The sequence below is a fragment of the Tyto alba genome, unplaced genomic scaffold, assembly GCF_018691265.1.
Source record: "Tyto alba isolate M040663 unplaced genomic scaffold, T.alba_DEE_v4.0 Super-Scaffold_12, whole genome shotgun sequence".
NCBI lineage: Eukaryota > Metazoa > Chordata > Aves > Strigiformes > Tytonidae > Tyto > Tyto alba.
The window spans coordinates 7,137,792-7,160,503 of record NW_024881274.1 but is presented as its reverse complement, the minus strand read 5'-3'; the positions used below and the strand labels follow the sequence as shown (position 1 = coordinate 7,160,503).

At 61.8% G+C, this 22,712-nt stretch overlaps 5 protein-coding genes across 5 annotated transcripts; 2 read left to right on the top strand and 3 right to left on the bottom strand.

Annotated features, from left to right (window-relative positions):
• Positions 1-39: 39 nt before the first annotated feature.
• Positions 40-8,117, top strand: LOC122152829 (reticulophagy regulator 3-like). Its single transcript, XM_042787199.1, has 9 exons — positions 40-331; positions 992-1,098; positions 2,335-2,365; positions 3,491-3,617; positions 4,323-4,407; positions 4,836-4,973; positions 5,477-5,556; positions 5,921-6,053; positions 6,586-8,117. Exons 1-9 carry the CDS (start codon positions 111-113, stop codon positions 7,017-7,019), a joined length of 1,356 nt encoding a protein of 451 aa, XP_042643133.1. The 5' UTR covers positions 40-110; the 3' UTR covers positions 7,020-8,117.
• A 128-nt stretch (positions 8,118-8,245) lies between these two features.
• LOC122152832 (homologous-pairing protein 2 homolog) lies at positions 8,246-10,634 on the top strand. Its single transcript, XM_042787206.1, has 8 exons — positions 8,246-8,398; positions 8,547-8,653; positions 8,727-8,816; positions 8,887-8,998; positions 9,082-9,227; positions 9,670-9,723; positions 10,030-10,089; positions 10,161-10,634. Exons 1-8 carry the CDS (start codon positions 8,365-8,367, stop codon positions 10,218-10,220), a joined length of 663 nt encoding a protein of 220 aa, XP_042643140.1. The 5' UTR covers positions 8,246-8,364; the 3' UTR covers positions 10,221-10,634.
• A 186-nt stretch (positions 10,635-10,820) lies between these two features.
• Positions 10,821-15,473, bottom strand: LOC104355610 (MAX dimerization protein MLX). The gene is made up of 8 exons (XM_042787205.1): positions 15,407-15,473; positions 14,947-14,983; positions 14,743-14,832; positions 14,198-14,304; positions 13,885-13,984; positions 13,533-13,632; positions 12,898-13,099; positions 10,821-12,408 (listed from the first exon to the last, which is right to left on the bottom strand). Exons 1-8 carry the CDS (start codon positions 15,470-15,472, stop codon positions 12,352-12,354), a joined length of 759 nt encoding a protein of 252 aa, XP_042643139.1. The 5' UTR covers position 15,473; the 3' UTR covers positions 10,821-12,351.
• Positions 15,474-16,040: 567 nt separating this feature from the next.
• On the bottom strand, positions 16,041-21,144 carry LOC116959949 (bifunctional coenzyme A synthase; the record flags this gene model as incomplete). The annotated part of the gene is given in 11 exon segments (XM_042787115.1): positions 16,041-16,334; positions 16,592-16,609; positions 16,611-16,666; positions 16,669-16,738; positions 16,828-16,925; positions 17,545-17,629; positions 18,428-18,492; positions 18,951-19,140; positions 19,384-19,515; positions 19,918-20,132; positions 20,466-21,144. Coding segments are annotated over 11 exon segments (1,665 nt in total), but the record flags the coding sequence as incomplete, so codon positions are not given.
• Positions 21,145-21,420: 276 nt separating this feature from the next.
• On the bottom strand, positions 21,421-22,663 carry LOC122152833 (estradiol 17-beta-dehydrogenase 1-like). The gene is made up of 4 exons (XM_042787208.1): positions 22,345-22,663; positions 22,154-22,247; positions 21,836-22,019; positions 21,421-21,739 (listed from the first exon to the last, which is right to left on the bottom strand). Exons 1-4 carry the CDS (start codon positions 22,499-22,501, stop codon positions 21,569-21,571), a joined length of 606 nt encoding a protein of 201 aa, XP_042643142.1. The 5' UTR covers positions 22,502-22,663; the 3' UTR covers positions 21,421-21,568.
• Positions 22,664-22,712: the final 49 nt, after the last annotated feature.

Below are 22,712 nucleotides of genomic sequence, written 5' to 3'. Positions count from 1 at the left end.
GAGCCCGCTCGGCCCCGCCCCGCGCGGCGCCCGGGCAGAGGGCGGCGGCCGCGCCTGCGCCAAGATGGCGGCGCCCACCCGGGCCCCGTTTCCGGCGGCCGGGGGCCGCCATGTCCGGGCTGGCGGGCCGGCGGTGCCGTGAGGGAGCTATGGCGGCGGCGCGGCCCGGCGGGCCCGGCGAGCGGCAGCGGCGGGTGCAGGCGGTGAGCGCGGCGCTGCGGGGCCGCTTGGGGCCCTACGAGCCGCTGCTGAGCGCCGCGCAGGCCGCGCTAGTGTGGGAGCGGCCGGGCCGCAGCGCGCTGTGCTGGCTGGCGGCGCACGGCCTCTTCTGGTGAGCGGGCAGCGGGGCCCGGGGCCGGCGGGACGCGGGGCCCGGGAGCGGGCGGCTCCCCCGCGGCCGCGCCCGGTTCCGCGGGAGCCGCCGGGACGCGCGGGGCTGCCCCCGCCGTGGCGGGGGGGGGTGGGTCTCGGGTGGGCGCCGGCGGCCGGGAACGGCCCCTCGGCTCCGCGCAGGGCAGCCGGGTCCCCCGGCGCCGGCCGGGAGCGGGGGGGCGGCCGGAGGCGGGACCCGAGCGGCTTCAGCCCGGGGGCCGTTTGGGCGGACGGGCGGGGGCCTGGGAGCGCGGCTCTGCTGCAGCTCCGTCCCTCTCTGCCTGCGTTGCCCTGGTCTCGAAGCACGACTTGCCAGCAAGCCCCAAGCTGTTCCGCGGGGGGGGAGGAAGGGCAGCAGGTTCTGCTCGCCTCTGGCAGGTGAGCTGTGATCCAGGGCTGTCGCGATAGACACGACACGAGCAGATAAGGGTTTCTAAAGCAGCCTGATCCGCTCCCCACCGGGCAGCCTGCCTGCTGACTGATTAGCGCTGGCTCACTTTTCTCTGGCCATAACTGTAACGGGGAAACTGGTTAGCTTTGAGTTAGTTTGCGTTTGGTTTTTGTGTGTGTGTGTCGCGCAGATCTGGTCAGTACCGATTTGTTCCTTTCTTTCCCATAGGTTTTTTGCTCTGACTTCTCTTCGCTTGCTGTTCCTGGTTGCATTTACCCTTATAGTAGTAGTTTGTCTAGATCAGTGGAAGAACAAAATATGGCCTGAAATTGGAGGTAAGTTGCAATATTTGAGTTGATACCAGCAAGTCAAGCATGGTTTTTAGCCCTAGAGGCGTATTGACTGCTTCATTTAGAGATAAATAGTTAAAATCCTGGGTCTTTTGCTTTGTGAATCTAGAAGCAGGCAAGAACACTTGTAGGCACTTTCTTCCTGGAGCTGGAAAATCCTAACCTACATAAGCATAAGAAGTCCTTTTCGTGCCTGTGATACTGGTATTTGTCTCCTAATCTTGAAACATCTGGTGTACGTGAACTAGTGCAGGTTTTGAAGCAGTGATTCACCTTTCAAGCATGCAGTACAAGAACAAGAAATTGAATTATATGTGGAATACGTCTGGATTTTTCCTCAGAATTTGTAATAAATTAGCTTCATGTTTTAGGACAAAGAGGAGTCCCAGCCTTGCTGTTGAGTAGAGATTCATTTGAAAGGAGAGGCACCTTAGTGGCTGTTAATGAAGTTAGTCTTAAGCTTTCATTAAGCAAAGCAGGTCTATCTATCGTTTGTGATATTAATATACTAATGAATACTACCATTCTTAGCAGCTCAGGATTTCATTGGCTTTGCACGGACAGGCTGGTTTTGAAGCCGTGTGGATGGTTTGCATGCTCCCAGAGGTGTTCCCTGACTAACTAGCCGAGTACAACTCCCAGCTTTCTGCATCAACTCGTGTTCTCTGTAGTTCTTGGGAAGACATTAAAGCTTTCCTCAGTGTCTAGCAGCTTGGCTCAGGTTCTATAGCTGAAGTGTTCCTACTTACGAGGAGGTGTCTGTCCAGCTCCCTCATAACCTTGATTTTGGTTTTTCAGGGTGACTGGTATGTCCCTGGGTCACTTTTCAAATCCCAGCCTGGGTGAGGAAGTAACAAAAGACTTAAATCTCTGATGCCTCTCAGCAAGCAAGCTGTTCTTCCTTCACCATCTGGTGTGTGCAGGGGAAGGGAGGTGAAAGTGGTACTTTTTGCTATTACCTGTCAGTGTAACCAGAGCAGCCTTCCAGACAGTGTCCAGCAAGCGTTGAGGAGCCACAAGGAGACTCTCTTGTAGTCTTGTACTGTAACACATACGTGTTCCAAATGTGTTATGGGGTGATGCATCTCTGGTTCTTAATTACAATTAATGTCTTCTTCAGGTGTTCCCCAGCTCATTAAAGCTTTACTTAAATCCCAAGAGCTAAGCATTCTCATGGCAAATTCCTTGCGACTAATGTAGTGTCTGTTCTTAATATTTTAGTGGCGAGACCTGACGAATTAGACAATGAGAGGTAGGAAACTAATGGAATCCTCTGCTGGTTGGTACTTTGCTGTGATAGCGTGTAATTATTACCTGCATGTGCTTGTAATGTTGGCTCCTCTGAGCGAGGAAGGAGGGGGAGAAGGGAGCTGCTTAGCAGAGGGAGGATGGAGCCCTGGACTCTGTCAAGCTATTGTCACAACTTTTTGACTGGCCCGAACCAATATGTTGTACTTAATCTTTGCCTTCATGCTGGCCTTCAGTAGTGCTTGCTTCAGTGTTGTAAAACTTCCCCTGGACCCTTAAGGTAGAGGCGCTGCCTTAAAAGCAATTCCTTTTGCACAGGCCTCCAGTAGCAGGAAAACAGCATTTCTTCTGGAAATAATGAAGTCTTCTGAGACTCGACAGGGAACGTTTAACAGGCTTGTTCCAGAAGTTGTTACTGCATAGTTATGATCTGACTGCAGCATTAATAATGGGTTGAGAAATGTTGGGGTGTTGTCTTGATAATAACACCTTCCTCTCTCTGGGCACACCTTTCTGCTCGCCTGTGCTGCTGAGCCCCACTGGGTGCTCCGCTCCTGATTAAATCACTTGAGCTGTTGCCAAATGTCAATTTAAATTTTTTTTTTTTTTTTTTTTTCAAGAGGCCCAAGTACAAAAGGAATTGCTCTTCTTAACCTTCAAGTACTTGTGACTAGCAGTTAAGAAGCACTAATAGAACTTGACAAAGACAATGCCTCTGAAGTAACTGAATATACTAAGTGAGGTACAAGGCTGCCTGTAGACCTTGTGCTGAATTCTTGGAGGTCGCAGTTGACCAAATAAATGCAGAAAAAGCAAATGGATTTGCTTGATTTGCTTCTGCACTGCCCTTTCCCTCCAGTAGCATGGAAACCAGTCTAAGCCAAAAGACTGAATGGCTGAAATTACTGCTCCTTAGCTGCTGTGGGAGAACTGGGACACTTGTAGAATGGTACGTAGCAGTGCTGCTTTTGGCAAGGTGGTGTTCTGAAGGCAGGCTGACCCTTATCTCTGGAGCTCAGTGGCTGGGGGAGAAGAGAAGGTAGTATTGAGACGAGTGTTTGTAACAAGCGACTCCTGCACTGATGTCAACGCAGTAATATCTGTTCCCAAATTCTTCCCTTCACTGCAGCTGGGGATACGTTCACCCTCGGCTGCTCGGAGTGCCAGAACTCTGTCACCATTTGGCTGAAGGATGGGTGGCTGGGACCAACTTCTTAAGTAATCTCTTCATTTTCAAGAGGGAAAACCCTGGAAAGGTAAGAATGTACAGAGCTCAGCAAAAAACATATTTAGTGTGGAGCCTCTGCTGACCACTAGTATCCTCTTGTGGTTGCATCCAGCGTTGGCTGAATGCATTCAGACACAGGAGGTTACCACGGGAGGTCTCCCACAACAACGTGCCTGTTAAGTGCTGGAGAGGAATAGAAAGCACAGGCAGAATAATCAGGTTGTGGAGGAGGGAGAAGGAAATGCATGTCGGCATGTTGATTGCACTAGTGAAGTGAAAACGTAGCTGTTCCTTCCGTAGGTTTCTGGCTTTTTAAGTGTCTGTCAAACTCATCTACCTCTTTGGACTTCCACAGTTTGAGAAAGTGTGTCAAGTTTATTTTCCTTTTTCTTCTTTTTTTTGAGGCTTATGCAGAGAGGAACCTGTAACATGGTGGTACTGTCCTTGTCCTTCTTACCTTGAAGAGTTCTGTCGTCTCTGGCCTCTTCCTTGCTTTTAGCATACCTGCTTTGGGAAGCTCCTCATATGCTGAGGCAGAGGATGCTGCCTGTCGCTCTGAAGCCAGATACCTCCTGTGTCTGCACTAGTCCTAGAACGGGGTAGTTGGACATTAGCAAGGCTTTGCTATTGTTAGAACTGTGTCTTGACCTAGAATCTGCAGAGAACAAGACAGTCAGGAAATGAGTGAATCCACTGCTTAACCCTGGAAACTCACTGTCTCCCATGTCTTCAGTTTTGCCTTCTAGTGTGTGGAGTCTTTACTTTCCTGGCTGTCCTGGGCCGGTATATCCCTGGACTTTTGCTCTCATACTTGCTGTGTAAGTAGATCTCTGTGCCAAGTACAGACTTACAGGAGAAGAGGGGTTAGAGATGAATGGGATCTGAATGTCCAAGGGATGGGGCTCTTCTGCTCAGAACAGAAGCTTGTGTGAATGGCTTTAAAATATAAAATAATACGTTCTGCCTGGAATGTGGTGGTTCTTGTCCAGGACTCTAAGGTCTCTGGTCCATAGAGAACATGTTGGAGTGCTTAGTGACCATAGATCTGAGCACTAATAGGTTGACCTCTCAATTTTGTTAAATTGGCAGAGGTGACTGCACCAGTTCTAACAGCCTCCCATAGCGTTGCCTTCAGTACTCAGATCTCGCATACCGTGTGCGTGTTATACTGCGTCACAAAATGGGCAAGATGTTTGCCAAGTAGCATCCTGAACAAACTTCTAATCAGAGTTCCCACTTACCCCAGTGCTCTTCATCCTGCTGTGGCCCCTTGCTGTGTACCACAGACTGGGGCAGCGCATGTACATGAAGCTGGAGCCAGCTCTGCAGCGGCTGGATTTCAGTGTTCGAGGCTACATGATAGCAAAGCAGCGGGAGAAGCAATGTAAGTTTCTGTACTTTGTTTCTGACCCTTGGTACCTGAAACTGCCTGCGACTCAAGCCCCTGGTCCTGCAGTGGGATGGGGCTGCGTGTCTGGCACAGCAGTCACTCCAGCACCCTTGGCAAATACTTGCCACTGCTTTGGGAAGGAAGCAAGGCAGCTCTGCCTCCGCAGTCATCTCCCAGTGAGCAGTTGGTGTAAGCTCTTCACAGTGCTGAGCTGCTCCGTTTCTCAGCTGCCAGAACTGTGTGTTCCATACTGCACTTGCACTGAAAAAAAGAGGAAGGACTCAGTGCAAGGTATCTGCTAAACATGTTCATCTCAGCAAAAGATCTGCAGCAGCCCAAGTCAGGAATGATCACGTTGCTCTGCTGTGGAACAAAGCATGCTGTGTTGTGTCACGTCCAAGCTTGCCAGCTCAGGGTCTTTCTGCTCTGCTGAGGCTGGTCCTGTACAGACCCCTGTCCTAGCACCAATAATAAGCTTTCACTCTGGTTTCTGGCAGTGCGTCACCGATCCCTTAATCAGGAGGCTGTGGATGATGGGAGTGACAGTGAAGAGGAGCTTGCTGCATTCTGTCCCAAGGTAACAAAAAGTCTTGGAAGTAGAAAAGCTCAGCTGAATAGAACAAACTCACTGCATTGAGTGGACGTGCAGTCCATGGCCCTGTATCCAGCATGTTCTAGCCGAGTTGTGATGGAAGATCAGATGAGGATATTCTCCTTTTAGAGAGGTCTTTCCTATTCTGTCTCGCTCAGGTATGTCTAGAGCTGCTTGTACCAACTACAGTCTCCTAGGCTGGGAAGTAAAGTGTGAAATGAGCCTCAGATGCCAGCTTCCCGTGAGGACTGGGTTTAACTGGTGGCCACTGGATCACGTGTTTTGCCTTGGGGCACAGGAATGAGCTTTCCAGTATTTGATGTTTTCAATTTTATGTCCAATTTCAAAGCTGGATGACTCTGTGGTCGCCAAGGAACTAACCATCTCTGACTCGGAGCATTCGGATGCTGAGGTTTCCTACACTGAAAACGGGATGTTTAACCTGTCGAGAGGCCAGACTCCCCTGACAGAGGGATCCGAAGGTGAGAGGGGATGGGCAGCTTCTGGAAGGTGTGGAGTGCTGAGCAGGCACCGGTGTGACGGGTTGGAGGGAGGGAGCATTGCCTTCTGTCCTTGAGGTCTAGCTGTTTGATGTCTGTCTTGCTGACTAAGATGAGATGCAAGTACCTGTTTTTTCAGAATTTGAGCTTCCTCCTTCATTCCTGTGGTGCTTTAGTAGAGCAACGACAGCTGCTCTTCAAAGGCAGATCCAGCTCGGCCAGTCTCTGGCTGTGGGGATACAGGTTGCAGCGCAAAGTCTGGGAGGGGGCACTTCCCTCTGGCAGAAGGGAAGGTGTCTGGTTGAGCACCTGCATTCCTTGTGGGTGAACTGGGAGGTCAGCAGGCATCCCAAAGAGCTGTGTGGGGGGAAGATTAAAGAGCGTTTGGTCTGTGAGATGACAAGAGACGGTCTGTCTTGGGGAGGTAATGGCCCAGCTTTTGTGTGCTGTGCTGCCCTCGCCTGCGGGGTCTTTGGCGTGTACTATGTATTCAAAGCACTTTCTCCTCTTCTAGACCTGGACGGTCACAGTGACCCAGAAGAATCTTTTGCTAGAGATCTCCCTGACTTCCCTTCCATAAACCCAGAAGCAACTGGCATAGATGACGAAGATGACACCAGCATTGGGATCCCAAGTCTGGCTTACCGCCCACAAGCGACAGAAGATTTGCATCTCCCTTATGACCAGGAAGAGTCTGGTGCACTGCCATCTGTACAGAATCTTACTAACAACATAGCTGGATTTGTCACCAGAGGGATGATACAGCTTGCGCTGTCAGGAGCCCCTCAGCCAGGCTCCTCACGTGGCGACAATCCCCAGAGAGGTGCAAAGACTTACCTCAGAACGGCCAGCTCAGACTTGGACACTGATGCGGAAGGGGATGACTTTGAACTGCTGGATCAGTCCGAGCTGAACCAGCTGGATCCTGCTGGCTCGCGGGGCCAGTAAGCAATTCCACCACTTCCCTCTGGTTTTCTGTTGCGCATCGTGGAGGGAATCCTGGAAGGAAAAGCCTTGCACAGTTGTCTCGATTGTCTCCCGTGTGAGTATGAGTGACGTGATAGCCAGTCCTGGCTGGGAACACCACTGTGACTTGTGACTCTGTAGTCTCGCTTGGATTTTAAAATAAACTACACCGGTAATTCATAGGGAAAAGGCGTTGATGTGATAGCTCCACAATCACCCATGCGTTGCCCTGCCCTGTCTGCCAGGATGCTGCTTGCTCCGAACTTCTTCACATAAGACAATAAATCTGGTGTCTGCAGCTCTAGAGGCCACCGGTCAGACCAACGTAGCATGGCCAAGGACAATCTTGAAGCCGACCTTCCGGGGCTGATGCGTAACCAGGTGAACAGGATTGGTTTCCCCTCAGATTTAGTGTCTGGGACTTAATGCTATTCTGTCTTTAAGACAACTGTTCCCCGCTCCTAAAATGTGCACAGAATCCAAGTCTTCTATCCCAGCAATATCCAGCTCTGGGTAGAAACACACCCCTCGCTCCTGTTGTGGACACGACGGTGTGCAGCCACAATGTTTGTACTTGCAATGACCACTCATCTCCAGTTCCAGCTTCCTAGTGATGCTATTTTGTAAGAGACGTACTGGCAATAAGACATCTACTGTGATGACTAGAGTCCTGCAAAGAACATCTATATGTGGCAGCTGTTCTGTGTCGCTTTCCTAAAATAGCGGACGAGCACTTTGCTAAGAGCCCCCGTGGACAGTGGCAGCGCTGCACGTCCCCCCGCGCTGCCCTCGGGGGGCTGCTGGGGCCGGGAGGCGGCGGAGCTGCTCTGCCCGGCTGGTTTTGTTCTGGCCTCGGGGACAGCCCGCTGCCTCCTGCCCTGTGTCGATGCCAGCCCGAGCCACCCGTGACTGGAGAGCTCGTGCGTGTCGCGGTCACGGAGACAAACCAGCGACCTCCGTGGGAGAGACGCTCTGCCAGCCGGGGGTCCCGGCCCCCCGCCCCTACCGCCGCTTTTTCTAAGCCATAGAACCGGGTTCCGATCGCGTTTGTGCAGCAAAGAACGTGCCTCTTCAGGGAAACCCCTTTCTCTGCCTCTTTCCGCCGGAGGGCGCTGGCCGTCGGGTGCCCGCGGGGCCGTTAGGCGGGGGGGGCGGCGGGACCGCGGGCGGGCGGCGGGACCGCGGGGCGGCCGGGCTAGCCCCGCCTTCGGGGCGGGGCTTCGCATCACCCGCCAATGGGAGCCCTCCGCTCGTCCCTTTCCCCGGTGGGCGGGCGGCGCGCAGGAAGTGCGTCACGCCGCCGGACGGGAGCGGAGCGGGGCGGAGGATGAGCAAAAGCCGGGAGGGGCCCGCGGCGGGCGGTGAGGGGGAGAACGGGCGGGGGAGTAAATAAATAACGGGGGGGGGGGGGGGGGGGGGCGGGGAGTAACGGGCTGGGAGTGAAGAGCGGGCGGGCGCAGAGTAGCGGGCAGGCGCCCCGCTCCCGGTGACCGGCGGGCTGTCCCGCAGGGGGCGCCGCCGCTGTCCTGCTGCGGTACCTGCGGGAGCAGAACCGGCCGTACAGCGCCCAGGACGCCTTCGGGAACCTGCAGCGGGAGCACGGGCTGGGCAAGGCGGTGAGCGGGGCCGGGGTCGGTACCGGGGGGCCGGGACAGGGGCCCGGGGCCGGCTGACGCGCTGGTCCCGCAGGCCGTGGTGAAGGCGCTGGAGCAGCTGGCGCAGCAGGGCCGCGTCCGTGAGAAAACCTACGGGAAGCAGAAGATCTACTTCGCCGCCCAGGTGAGACCCGGCCCCGGGGGGCACCCCCGCTGGCGCCCGCCCCGCCGACCCCCCGACGGTCTCGCCGCAGGAGCAGCTCCCGGCCGCCGGCGACGCGGAGCTCCGCGGCCTGGACGGGCAGATTGCCGCGCTCTCGGCCAAGGTGCAGGCGCTGCAGCAGAGCTGCCGGCACGCGGAGGCGGGTGAGTGGGTCCTGCCTGCCCGGGCAGCGGCCGTGGCTGCGCTGGCACGGGTGGCTCTGCCCCGATCGCTGCCTCCCTTCCAGAGCTGAAGGACCTGAACAGCTCCATGACGACCCCTGAGATGGCCAGAGAGGTCGAGGAGCTGAGGAAGGACTGTGCGAGTTACGCAGAGAAACTGGAGAGGATCAAGTCTGCCAGCAGCCACGTGACTCCAGAAGAGAAAGAGAAGGTGAAGAACTGGCAGGGGCTGGGCTGGTTGTACCAAACCCTCCACCAGTCACCCAGTGCCCAGCCCGACTGACACTGGGAGGACAGAGGCACAGGGACGTGTGGGCCCCGGGCTGCTCTGCAGAGCCCGTGAGGAGCCTCAGCCCTGAGCACGATGGTGACACCGCTCGGGGTTTTAGGAAACGGCCTGAGCTGCCTTTTCCTTACAAACTTTTTCTTCGTGCAGTCACCCACCGGTTGGTGAACTCAGTTCTCCTTGGCTCGGGTGATGGGTTTTACAGAGAGGTTCATGTCCCTGCAGGGGCTTCACGGGCCACTTGTGCTGTTAAATAACCCTCTGGTGGTAGCTGGAACATCTGGGGGGTCCTTGGCACCAGGCACTTCCCGGCCACGGGCTCACAGCAGCTCCCTGGTCTGTTCCCACTGTGTCTTGCTGTCTGCAGGTCTGTGGCGAGCAGAGGCTGTACTGCCGGGAGTGGCGGCGGCGGAAGCGCATGGTAACGGCGGTGCCACCGGGCAGGGTGGGTGGGCAGCGCCGGGTGGGCGGTGGTGACGGCCCTGCGGGGACGCTGGGTGCCATCGGCGCGGGGCCGGGGGATCTGCTGGGCGGCGCGGGGAGCTGAGCACCCTGGCGCCGTGCGGTGCTGAGCGAGGAGAGCTCGGGCGACCGCTGGAGCTGCGGAGCAGGGAGCAGGTTTGGGGCAGGCTGGCGGGTACCGACGCTCCCTCGGGAAGTGCCCGCGCTGCGCGGGCCGGGCCCTGAGCGCTGCCCCACAGCCCTCCCTGCACCCCTGTCTTGCCAGGCGACCGAGCTGCTGGAGGCCATCCTGGAGGGGTACCCCAAAAGCAAGAAGCAATTCTTCGTAAGTACCGAGGCCGGCTGGGCTGTGGCGGTGGCTCTGCCGTGGTGCTGAGCCGCTCCGTGCTGGCGCAGGAGGAGGTTGGGATCGAGACGGACGAGGACCACAACGTCACGCTGCCGGCAGCTGTGTGAGCCCCAGGGACCAGAAGCTGATGCAGCAACTCAGCTGTTGGGTTGATTTTTTTTTTCCCCCTTTTGCGGGGCTTGGGCTTGTCCTGCTTATTTGTTTGTTTTAAAATGCTTTGCAGCTGGAAGGGGGGGGTGGAGGGACTCAGCCTTGGGCCCTCTCAGCATCTTGCCGGCGGAGGGAACATTATTTCTCCCTGCCCTTCAGGGTGGCCCCAGGGGGCTGCGTAGGGGAGGGTGCAAGTACACGGCTCTGCGGCCCCTGGGGTTGCCCTAAGAACAGAAGTGAGTGCCTCAGCAAGGCCAGTGAACTTGGGACTGTTATGGCTGCAGAGCTCTACCACTGTTTCACCTGCTTCCCACAGTCTGACCGAGCGGTACTCGAGAAGCTGACACATTAAACTCCAGGATTTTGGTTGAGCTGTGCTTTGCTGTGGTGTTTCTCTATTCAGAGAGTGTTGGGGCAGGGCTGGGGAGGGTGAGAGCCAGGAACAGGTAACCTGAGCCGCGAGGGCTGGCCTGGGCTTCCAGAAACGAGTCCATCTCTGACCAACTCTAGGGGTAGGCGCTAGGAACTCAGCAACAGCAACAAAAGCAGAAAAATCATTAAAACATTCAGCAAAATTTATGTAATTACTTTTCACAATAGAAAAATACATTGCTTTCACGTGTGAGGTCTGTAAAACTCCACGTCTTCCCAAGGCAGGAGGCAGCTTCCAGCAGTGCAGCTCCAGGGGTTCAGTGTGTGCCCCTCGTTCAGCCACGGAGCCCTGACCCCCCACCCCCGCTCACCTGGGAGAGGGATTTGTGTCACCACGAAGCAGCAGCGTCCCGCTGAGGCACAGCCGCCCCTGCGTCACTGCAGGGTTTGGCTCCGGGGCCTCCGCTGCAGTGCAGCAGAAAGGGCACCCCAGTGTGGGGATTGAAGACTAATTTTGTATAAAAATCAACCATCTGAGCAAGTTCTCTGCTACTAACTGTGGGTAGAAGCACTAGCTTAAACATTCTCCTGCTGCAGCACTCAAACTACGTAACCTGGAGCCAAGTGCTACCTCCTCAACAGTGGAAAAACTGTAAAATCAATATCGACTGCCCTGGTGTGGGAGCACAGCTGTGATTACAAAGAACAAATCCCGCTGCTGGTGTCACCGCGCCGGAGGGGCCCCGGTACAATCACTTGGGCAGCGGCTGCCCCACACGGCGATGACAGCAGCGGCCTGTGACAGGTTAACAAGTGTCCCAGAGAGCACGTCTGCGAAGCTGACACTGGTAATACCTCAGTATGATTTCAGTGATTCACAAAAACAAAAATCAAATCCAATCAAGGCTGCTTATGTCTATGTGTGCGTCTAAGTTCTAAGGAGGAGCCGCGAGAGCTTGTGGCAGCGCTGTCACAGCTGCTGAACCGCTGCCCTGTTCAGCACAGCCACGTCAGAACCTGATGACGGGTGAAGCCAGACACGTCGGGGCGCTCACCAGCGTGAGCGGGTGAAAGCTCCCTCCTGTCTCCCTGCCAGGGCAGCAGCAGAGGTCACGGCGCCGCCGGCTCCGCACCAGGGAGGTCGCGGCTGCCCGAGCGTCTCCCTGGCAGCGACGGGCTCGTCCTTCAGGCAGCTCTGCCAACGCACCTACACAACCCGAACCCCTGCCCCCCCCCAGACCACCCACGGTTACAGGAGCTGCCTATTCCGAGTCTGTTTTAACAGAAACCAACAGCTTTTAGCAGCCGTTGGTGTTTCATCCCCCTCCCCCGGGATCAGAAGGGCTCGTGTCAGCGCCCTGAGGTTACAGAGCGGCTCCGCTCCACAGCGCAGAGTCGGGAGCGCAGGCGACCCCCACCACGCCTGCCCGGGCTAACGACTCTCTGGCACCCTAAAAGACCTCTCCTCAACACACACCTTTTTCCCCTCCTTTGCCAAGTGCCTACAAATATTTGGTAGTATCAACTGTGACAGTACCTGTGGAGCAGAGGTGTCTGCACAGCCTCGTTTTGGTTTTGTAGTTAATACAATAAATAATTAATTCAGAGAAGCTTTAAAAACAGCCACGAGGGAGACGGCCCAGCCCTTCCTGGCGCCCGTCACCCAGGCCCCTGGGCAGGGGGTGCCCCAGAGCTGCCGGCGCTGCAGGGGAAGGCTCAGTACAGCTGACTCTTCAGTTGCTGCAGGACCCCGATCACAATGTCCCGCAGCGTCTGGGGCAGGAGGAGACATGGTCAGTCGTTCGCTGGTGGGTGACTCCCGCTAGAGCCTGGGGCCCATGCCACAGGCACCCCCCTGCACCCCCGGGCTGCCCAGCCCCCCACACCCGTAAGGGCAACGCTCCCACCCCGGCCCTGGGCCCCAGCGTCTCGGGCAGCTGCAGCAGCGCAGGGACCCGGCCCTGTGCCCTCCCTGCCCCGCCCAGGGTGTGAAGGGGACCAGGCAGGACCCTCCTGAGCTCTGTCCCACCCTGGCCAGCTTTCAGCACCAAACCAGTCCGGCAGCTGGGAGCGGCTGGGGCTCAGGCACCATCTCTGTCCCCCCCCGTGCCCCCGCGCTGCCCCAGCCCAGCACCAGTCACAGCCAAACGCTGCCCTTTCGGAAGCCCCGGGAGAGGGGACGGGGATGCCCGGTCCTGCGCAGTGCGCTCTGCCCCGCTCCCTCTGCCATCGCCACAGCCCGCCTGCTGCTCCCGCGCTCACCTGGGGCTTGCAGTGCTCCTCAATCCAGCTGAAGACGCACGCTGAGAGCTCCTGGAAACTGGTTACAGAGATGGAGGCATTGAAGGACTGGAACAGGGAATCCATAATGCCTTGGAAAACATTGAACTTCACCTCATCGGAGACCTGGTCCTTCCCCTCATTCGGGTTGTCCTGATGAGCTTTCACAATCTGCTCGTAGTTCCTGAAACAAACCGAGCGCCCCGTGTTCAGCAGCAGAGTGAGGCCTCCCGTGCCCGGCTCCTGCTCAGCTGTGGGGACAGAGCTCTCTGCCTGGCACTGGCCATGGAGAACTGCTGCAGGATGGGGAGAACCAAGAGTTTGCAGAAAATCCTGCAAGTAAATAAACACGGGGAAGCTGCAGCTGCTCCTGACGCTGGGAGCAGGTTCATCTTCTGACTCAGATCCACCTTCATACTAAACTCCACCAACCGACCCGAGACAGACCCACACTAACGAGCCGCTGGAGGAGAAGCGAAGGCAGCGGGCAGGGACAGGTTTGGTACTGCAGGAGCCGGGCTGCCTGCGAAGCACGGAGTGCATCCGCAGAGCCTGGCAAGGACAGCGGGGAAAACAGCCGGAAGAGGAAGGCAGGACCCCGACAGCTCTTCCCTTACACTTTCATGATCTTCAACGCCATCACGTCTTTCCTGAGGGTAGAAACTTCCTCCTCTTGCTTCTTCTTTTCCTTGTGCAGGAACTGGATGTAGTCAATGGCTGAGCATGAAAACACAGAGTGAGGATTTGAGAGCACACACAAGCGCCCGAGATCCCCGCAGGGGGTGCCCGAGCCCAGGCAGCATCAGCTCCCGGCTGCACCGATTCTCCCTGGGGAGGTGGGGGGGTGGAGGTGGCCAGTGCCTGGGCTTCCCCAGAGCTTCGTCACACCGGAAGGTCCAAAAGTGCTGAACTTCCATGCTTTGAGGGTTGATAGCACCCCCCTTCCCTCTCCCCACCCTCAAGACTCACTCTTCTGGAGGACGATGGCCTTGCTCAGCTTCTGGGAGCCTATGGAGAAATCCTGCTGCTCGCAGGTAGGAACGATGGCCTGCAAGTCATCATAGCCTTTCTGCGGGGAAGCAGAGCCACAGCACGTGTATTTGGAGGTCAGCAGTGAGACAGTGGTTGTTTCAAAAGGTGCCAGATCCCAGCTCCCACCAGGCAGGCAGCCAGAGCCAAGGTGGCTCCCAGCACGCTGCTGTCGGGGTGGATCCAGCAGCAGAAGGGAGGGGAAGGTGCTGTGAACAGCGGGGTGCTGGGCGCCCACAGCCTCTCGGGTTACCTTGATGGCGTCTCGCCTCTTCTGCTCCGCCTGCGTGTGCGCCCGCCTGCGCCAGTCCTTGTACGACTCCTTGTAGGGCTCCTGGTGATAATCGCTGTCCTCGTCGTCTGCGTGGAGGGGACTCGCCTGAGCGTGCAGCAGCCCGGCTGCCGAGCTCCCGGGGCGCAGGGGGGGCTCCGCGGGCCCCGGCCACCCCCGCACGGCCCAGGGGCTCAGCGCCGGCGGCTCGGGACAAGGCCAAGCGCTGCGAGGGGCCCCGCCAGCCCGCTCGCTGCGCAGCTGGGCAGGGGGAAGGTGCCGGCAGCTCCCTTGGGGAGGCGTCAAAACCCGACCGACTCCCAACGCCAGACACTGCTGGAAACCACAACGCCCCGGCACTGTCCCCCACCGCCTTCCTGCCCAGGGTTGAATCCTGCCCAGGCAGCGAGGGGGGGCAGCCGCGCTCGGCTCAGCTCGGGGAGCAGAGCTGGAAGCCCCGCAACGTGCTGGGCACCGCAGTGGGCAGAAAGACCCGTGGTGACAGCAGCCAAACCCCACAGACCCACCTGTGTTGGGGACAGAAGAGGCGCTGGTGGAGCCAATGCTGTTGGCTCGTGACACTATGCTCCCTTTCCTGGCGTTTTCCATGAAGAACGCTGGAAGAAGAGGGTTCCCGCAGTGAGCGAGGGGGTGTGGAGGGATGGGGGGGGTCGGCGGGACCCCGCTGCCAGCCGGGCACAGAGAGGGTGCGGGGCAGCCCGGGCACCTACCGGCGTCCAGGCCATTGTCACCGTAGGCAGCGTCCACCTTGCGCGGTGCCGCGGCGGCGGGAGGGGAGATGTCAGCTGGGCTGGGGCAGCGAACCGCGGCCCCCCCAGAGCCCCCCAGCTCCCCCTGGCCCCCGGCCCGGCTCCCCCCGAGCCACTCCCTGGCCCATCAGCCCCAGAACCCTCCGGAACCCCCAGCCCTGCTCCCCAGCCCCGTCCCGTCCCCCCCGGCCCCATCTGGAGCCCCCCGACCCCCAGCCCGTCACCCCCCAGCTCCCGGTCCAGCTCCCCTCGGAGCCTCCCGGCCCGTTAATCCCAGAAGCCTCTGGAGACCTCCGGCTCCCCCCGTCCGCCCCGGCCCGTCCCCCCTGGGCCGCCCAAGCTGCACCCCCCGCCCGCCCAGTGACCTTCGGCCCGCGCCCCTCCCGCTCTCCCCGGCCCCGGGCCCGGTGAACGGACCCACCTTCGCCCACGAGTCCTCGGCCGCGGCGCCGGGCGGCTCCTCCATCTTCCGGCCGCCCTCGGTCATGTGACCGCCGCGGGGGCCGACGGGAAGCGCAGCCGCCCCCGCCCCCCCCCCCGCGCCGCCAGGGGGCGCCCGCAGCGGGGCCGGCCCGTGCCGCCCCGACGTCACGGTGACGCACGGCGCTGGGGGGCGGGGCAGCGGGCGCGGGGCGTGTCCCCGGGGGGCAGAAAGCGGGGCGGGAAAAATGACTTGTCTCGAGCGGGATAAACGGCCACAAAGAGGGCGGGGCCCCGAGCAGGGATGACGTCAGAGTCCAGCCGGGCCCCGCCGAGGGCACCGCGGCCGTGGGGGGCTCAGCCCGGGACCCGCCGGGGCGGGAGCGGCCGCACCGGCTGCACCGGCGGGGAACGGGGGGGATGCGGAGACACAGGGAGGCGGCACGAGCACCGGCCGCGGCTCGGCCCTGCCCGCCGGCACCGGGGCGGGACCGGCTGCTCCTCCCGTCCACGGGACGGACCCGGCGGCACCGAGTGTCCCGGCGGCGGTCGGGGAGGGGGACGGGACCCAGCCCGGCCCCCCCGGAGCCGGGAGCGGGGGGTGCAGGGACAGAACCAGCCCAGGGACACGCAGAGCGGGAGAAGCCTCTTTACTGTCACCGAGGGAGGCCCAGGCACCGGCGCAGGCTCAGCCCTCGGGGCCGGGGGGCCGCAGCGTGTCCCCCCTTGCACCAGGGCGCGGCTGGATGCCCCCGGCCCCTCCGTGGGGCTGGATGGTGGGGGGGGGGGTTCTGCCTCCGCGCTGCGCTCCTCCCGGCGCGTGATGCCAGGACACGGACCCTCGCCTCCCGCCGCGCCGGCGTGGGACCCCCTCAGGGGCTGCACGTCTGGCTGAGGCGCTGCTGCAGCAGGGCCCAGGCCTTCTCCACCTGCCAGAGAACCCGCACGGGAGGCACCTCAGAGCCCGCGGCTGTGCCGGGGACGCGGCCCACGAACGAAGCCCCCGCGCTTCCCCTCCCCTCCCTGCTGCGTTTACATCCCCGAGCCCGTACAGCCCCGATGGCGAGCAGCGTGCCCGGGCACGACGCACGCAGCCCCGGCGCAGCACTGAGCCCTCCGGTCCCTGCCGCAGCCGCCCGCCTCCCCCTTTGCCAGCCGGGACAGACCCCAGCGCCGCGGCCGGCACCTGCTTGCGGGTGACGTCCCGGCTCCCAGAGCGTGCTCAGCACCACCTGCGACCGCTCCACCCTTTGGCTGTTGTCATCTGGCTCCGCAGCCGGCCGCGAGCAGCCTCCTCGCTCAGCCCGTCCCTGGCCACGACGCGTTTCACAGCCTGGCAGGACGAGGGGGGATGCTCAGGCTCGGCGGGGAAGCCGAGGACCAGCCCCGGCAGCGAGCGATGGGCTGAGGGGCATCGCCCACCTCCTCCTCCGGGATGATGGCCGTCCACACCTCATGGACCATGTCTTGCCAGCCAGCCTCCAGCAGCACGGCAGCGTCCAGCACGCAGACGGCCTTTCCTACGGAACAAGGCCATTCCTCACCACCTGGCAATCGCCAGACAACGCGACTGCTCCTCGGGGTCCAACCCAGCCAGCCCACTTGCAGCCGTAGAGTTACGCCTTCCTGCAAACTGGCAGCACAGACACTTTACTGCTGAGCCAAAGAACCTCACGTGGTAAAACAGAGCAGCAGGCAGAGGCTGTGTTTGCTTTAAGGGCATGCCTGGGATGGCAGGTCTCTCAGGCATGGCAAGCCAATGCCTGCAGCCAAACGCCTATCGAGCTACCAACAGCATCTCCCAAGAGCTGGAAAAATTTTGCCCCCAGAAGAAATACACACCAGGCTCACTGCTGGAGCGCTACACCAAAAATGAAGTCACATGCGAAAGAGAAAGCAACGTCCACCCTCCTTCAAAGCAGGAAGCTCGAGGGAAGCCTGTCCCAGCGGAGCGAAGGAGTTTGCTGAGAGATGTGCTAGTGAAAACGCCCAGCAGAGAAAAGCGGGGTCTGATCATGGAAAATACTCACAGTGCTGCCAAAAGCAGCAGGTTCCCAGGGGCGCTGGGTCGTGGTGTGCTGCACAAGACCATGCACCCAACTCCCACCTTAGTGCTGCGACGGGAGCCACCCCAGATACCTTGAGCGTCCGCCTCCCCAATCTGCTCCTTGACCATCCGGGCCATCTCAGGCCACACAATGTCCGTGAGACTCTTCAGCCGCTCCTAGAAAGGACCACGACAGCATTCGGTTACTTGCCCTCAGAAGCCACGGGCAGCCAACAAGGGGACCACCGGTGGCCACAGCAGTCACGGAGGGCACCCAGCACGGGGGATGGACCCACCCCGTTGCCTGCTCCCTAAGCTCAAGGAAGGGAAACTTCCACGCTGGCCAGAGGCTCCCATGCCTGCTGACGGGGTCAAGGCTCTTTTCCCTAGTATTTTCCTTGCCCTGCCAGGCACGGCAGAACCTCGGGCTCTGCTGCGAGAGGCGCTTTGCAAGGACCGACCCCGCAGCAGAGCGAGCTCCCCACGCAGCAGCACCCACGCGAGACCTGTCCATCTCAGGGGAACCCCTCGAGCTGCCTTCGTGCTTGGGTGGGGCAGCCCGCAGGACCTCAGGGAAAGGCTGAGCGATGGCCTGGCCAGCAAAGCCGGGCACAGAGCCGTTCTGTCACCGAGCCCCACTGGGTACAAGCCCAAACCATGCACGGGGCAGAGCACCGGCTCCACGTACGTCAGGGCTGTTGCTCCACGCTGGGTGAAGGACAAGCGTGGGACAGAGGGGACGGGGTTGGGGAGGCAGCAGCAGCTGCTGGGACGAGAAGAGCGTGTCCAGCACGGCTGCTGACTCGGCTACAGAGGCAGGATCTGTGTGTCCTGCCCTGTCTGTACGTCACTGCCAGAAAGTACAGTCAGGAAGGCACCATCAGCTCAAAGGGCTGAAAAATAAAAAGCCTCAGCACAGATGGAGAGCTTCCCACTCACGAGATTAAATATTGACAGTGTCTGTGCTGCTCTCACCTGGTTTCCAAACACTTTGGCTCCAAGGACTTTCCTGTTAATTGTCCCGTCTTTATTCAAGATCTCTGCAAGACAGAAGCAGAACAGGCTTGGGAGGAACAAATCCAACTCACTTCCCTGCAGCAAGCCTAGCTCACCATGAAAGGATTTCAGCACGGGGCTCTCAAAGGGACTCAGAAAGGAGCTGTAGGACCTGATCTGGCAGTTCTTCACCTTACTCCAGAGATGGACAGGGAAAAGCTTTTCCTAGGCAAGCAGCAGCCCAGTTTAGCCTTCCACACCAGCCGGTTTACAGTAGCTCTGACACAGGACACGTGAGACTTTGGGGAAAGGGCTGGTTTGCCACGCTCAGGCCCAACCACCACCAAATCAGCTACAGATCTCCAGCTGGGTGTGGAGCCCAAAACCCACGGGGAGGGAGGGGAGTTTGGGCCAGGACGGCTCCCTGGGATGCCAGGACGATGGCACACCTCTCCCTCCTCTTCCTCCTCCCAGTCTCCCCCGCAGCCCCCGGTGGCTCTACCTGCCCCAAAAGCCGCCAGCACCCGCTCGTAGGCAGGGCCACCAGGGGCGTAGACGGCGTGGCCCAGCTTGTCGGCGTCGATGATGAACGCTCCCAGCTGCCCCAGGAGTTTGGCGATGGAGGTTTTCCCACTCCCAGTTCCTCCAGTCAGGCCGATCACGTATGGGCGCGAAGGCAAGGCAGGGTCTTGCTAAGGGAAGAAGGAAAGCCATGGCCAGCAGACAGAGGACACGGGCTCTGCCGGAGAAGGATCCCGACCACCCGGCCTGGAGACAGGCATGGAAGGTCCTGGCCCTGCCGAGCAGGGGCCTGCTCCCGCCAGGGGCCGGGACAGGCAGCAGGCAGGCAGTCCTCCGAAACTTGTCCCCCTGCACCCCTCGTCCCGGGCACACCGTTCCCATCGCAGCCCGCAGCTCTCCGAGCACCCCCTCACCCGCGGGGGCCGCAGCAGCGTCCCCAGCAGCCTCTGCCGGAGGCTGGAGGAGCTGATCTTCTCCTCCTCGCTCTGACTGTGGTCGGGGTCCTTCATCAACAGGATCTCATAGAGAGCCAGCTCGGGGAGCCCCTGCGAGAGAAGAGCCCCGAGGGCCGTCAGCCGCGGAAAGGGGGGCTCAGCGGGAGGTCAAGGCCTGAATGAAGAAGCGCAAACGAGGCCACGGCCGCCGCCAGTGTCCCCATGGGGCAGCTCCGTCCCCACGAGGGGCACGTTCTCAGCTGCCGAGAGGGGAACGGAGCCCACGGAGCTGCCCGTCTGACCCCAACCCTCTGCTGCACCATCCCTGGGGCGCACGCAGCTGGGGGCAGCTCGGCACAAAGCACCCATCTGTGGGCGCTGGCAGACGGGCGCGGGGGCATCCCGCCCTCGAGGCTGGGCTACGGCACCGAACAGCCGCGGGGCCCCGATTTGCCCCCAGCCAGCGGTGGGCAGGGGAGAGGGGGCGGGAGGGGGCTCCCGTGCAGACATTACGTTTTCAAGTCTCTTCTTGTTGACGGCCTCCCCTCCCCTGCGGGTCTCCTCGCTGACCACCAAGCACTGCAGGCTGGGGTCCGTGACTGAGGGGCCGTAGGGGTCAGCCAAAGGCACGATGTCGTAACGCAGCGAGGGCTTCACGTCCTCCAGGAACTCGCGCAGCTTTGCCGCTCGCAGCTCGTACGGCTCGATCAGCTCCGCCAGGACTTTGTCTGCCAGGCACCAGGAGGGTGGAGAAGCAAGAGAGCGTCTGTTTAACGACGCGCAGCTCCCAGAGCAGCGGCAAGACCAGGAGACGCAGACAAAACCCTTCCAGGGCCTGGGGGGGGCTGCCTCCTCCAGCTCCCCTCGCCTCCACTGCGCCCTCGCTCCGCGCGCCCCGCTCGCTGGTACGGACGGGTCCCTGCCACCACCCCGCCCGGGCGCTTCGGGTGCAGGGCTGCCAGGACCCCGCACACCGCGGGGCCCACCGACCGCAGCACCGGGGCCGGCCGCCCGGCTCCCCCCCCCGCCCCCGCACGGTGCCGGCCGCCCCGGGGACTCACGGCGGAGCAGGTCGCCGTCGGCCACCCCGGCCAGGAGCCGCTGCCGGGCCAGGAGGCAGCAGGCGCTGAGCAGGAGGCGGTGGGCGCCGTGGAGGCGGTCGAAGGTGCCGCCGACCGCCACGTCGGAGAAGCCGGGCAGCGGCGCGGCGGGGTCCCCCCCGGGGTCCCCCTCGGGGTCCCCCTCGGGGTCCCCCCGGGGTCCCCCCCGGGGTCCCCCCCGGGGTCCCCCAGCAGCAGCGCGGGCAGGCGCGGCGGGCAGCCGTAGGCGGCGGCGGCCAGGCGCTGCAGGCCGAGCCGCACCGGCCCCGGCGGCCCCGGCGCCTCGGCGGCGGCGGCGAGCAGGACGCGGGGCGGCCGGGCCAGGCGGCCGGGCCCGAGCAGGACGCGCAGGTCCAGGCCCCGCTGCGCCGCCGCCGCCCCGTAGAGCGCGGCCAGGGCGCGGAGCAGCGCGGGGCAGGCGGGCGGAGCGGCGGGGCGGGGCGCGGGGGCGGCCAGGGCCAGCCCCGGCTGCAGGTGCACGTAGAGCGGCCCCGCCACCACCCCCGCCGCCGCCGCCAGCGCCGCCGCCGCCCGCCGCGGCAACGAGCCCAGCGGGGCCGTCAGCACCAGCAGCCCCGAGCCGAAGGGCGGCATGGCCGGGCCGGGGACCGCCCCGGAACCGCTCGGGAACCGAGACCGCCCCGGAACCGGGGCCCGGGGGCGGGCGGAGCGTCGGGGCCGGGCTCCGCCCGCGGAGGGAGGAGACGGACGGAGCCGGCCTCCCGCCCGCCGCACCGGGCGCGGGGTGCCCGCGGGCACGCCGCGGCCCCCGCCAGCTCCGCGGAGCACGGCCGGATCCCGGGGACACCCCCCCACACACCCACGCGGGACCCCGGAGCGCAGACACGGGGAGCCCGCGGGGACCGGGCTGGGCTGCTCGGCGGGGGCCGCGGCGACAGGGACGGAGCCGGGGCAGTGCGGATGCAGAAAGGGCTTTATTGGCGACACGCTGGGACCGACACCCCCCCCCCCCCGCACACACACACAGACCCCGCGGCCGGGACGGGCGTTGCAGGGCTGGGGGGCTGCAGGGCACGGCCCCCCGGGGCTCACGGCAGCTCTGCTCAGGGCTGGTCCCCACCGGCCTCGCCGCAGCCGAACACGAAGTCGTGCATGGCCTGGACGTACGCGGAGCCGTCGGGGCTGGCCAGCCTCAGGCGTGAGAGCGGGGCCAAGAGCCGGGTGGTGAGGCAGCGCAGGGGCGGGCAGGGGGTGCCGATGGCCTCCAGGAACACCTGGTACCGCAGAGGGTCAGACCCGGCCCCGAAATGGCCTCGCGGCCACCCCTGGGCACGGACCCCTCCCCGAGCCCCCATCCCGCAGGGACTGACCTGCAGGACCTCCTCCACCTCCTGGGCCTCCTCGCGGAAGACGCTCTGGCAGTGCCGCAGGTACCGGCGGTAGAGGCTCCGCGTCTCGGCGTCCAGGCCCCGCAGCTCGCTGCCCTCGGGGTCCGGGCGCTGCAGGTTGGCCAGGAAGCTGGTGTTGACGGGTCCGCACTCCACCAGCGTCAGGCTGCGGGAGGGAGCGGGGCGGCAGCGCCGAGCCGAGCGCGTGAGGGATGCCGCCGTACCCCCCCGTCCCCGCGTCCCCCCGTCCCGGTGCCTGGGGGGCAGGAGGGCAGCCCCCGCGGCGCTGCCGGCACTCACTGGATGTTGAAGGGCCGCAGGACGATGGCCAGGCTCTCGCACAGCCCCTCCACCGCAAACTTGCTGGCGCAGTACACGGAGTTGAAGGGCAGCCCTGGGGCAGAGCCGCACTCTGAGCACCGGGTCCCTTCCCCATGGCTCCCCGTGCCACAGGGTGCCGGGGGTCCCGCCGCAGCAGGGCCAGGTCCTACCTTGCAGCCCCCCGATGCTGCTGGAGACGATGATCCGCCCGGCCCTGCGGCGCTTCATGGCGGGCAGGAACGCCTGGATGGTGCGGACGGCCCCAAAGAAATTCACGTCGAAGAGGGTCCTCATGGCCTGGTCGGAGCAGGTCTCCAGGGGGCCCATCAGTCCCACCCCCGCGTTGCAGACTGCTGGGCACAGCCCCGGTGAGCCAGACACCGCAGCCCCCCCTCGCACTCCCTGGCACCGTAGTGCCCGAAGGCAGGAACGTGGGGGCCCTTCCCTTCCCTGTTGCTGGGCCAGTGACCCTCGGCACCCCCAAACCTAGCTCCCGCACCCTGCCCTGCCGAACACATCCCATCCCAACCCCAGGATC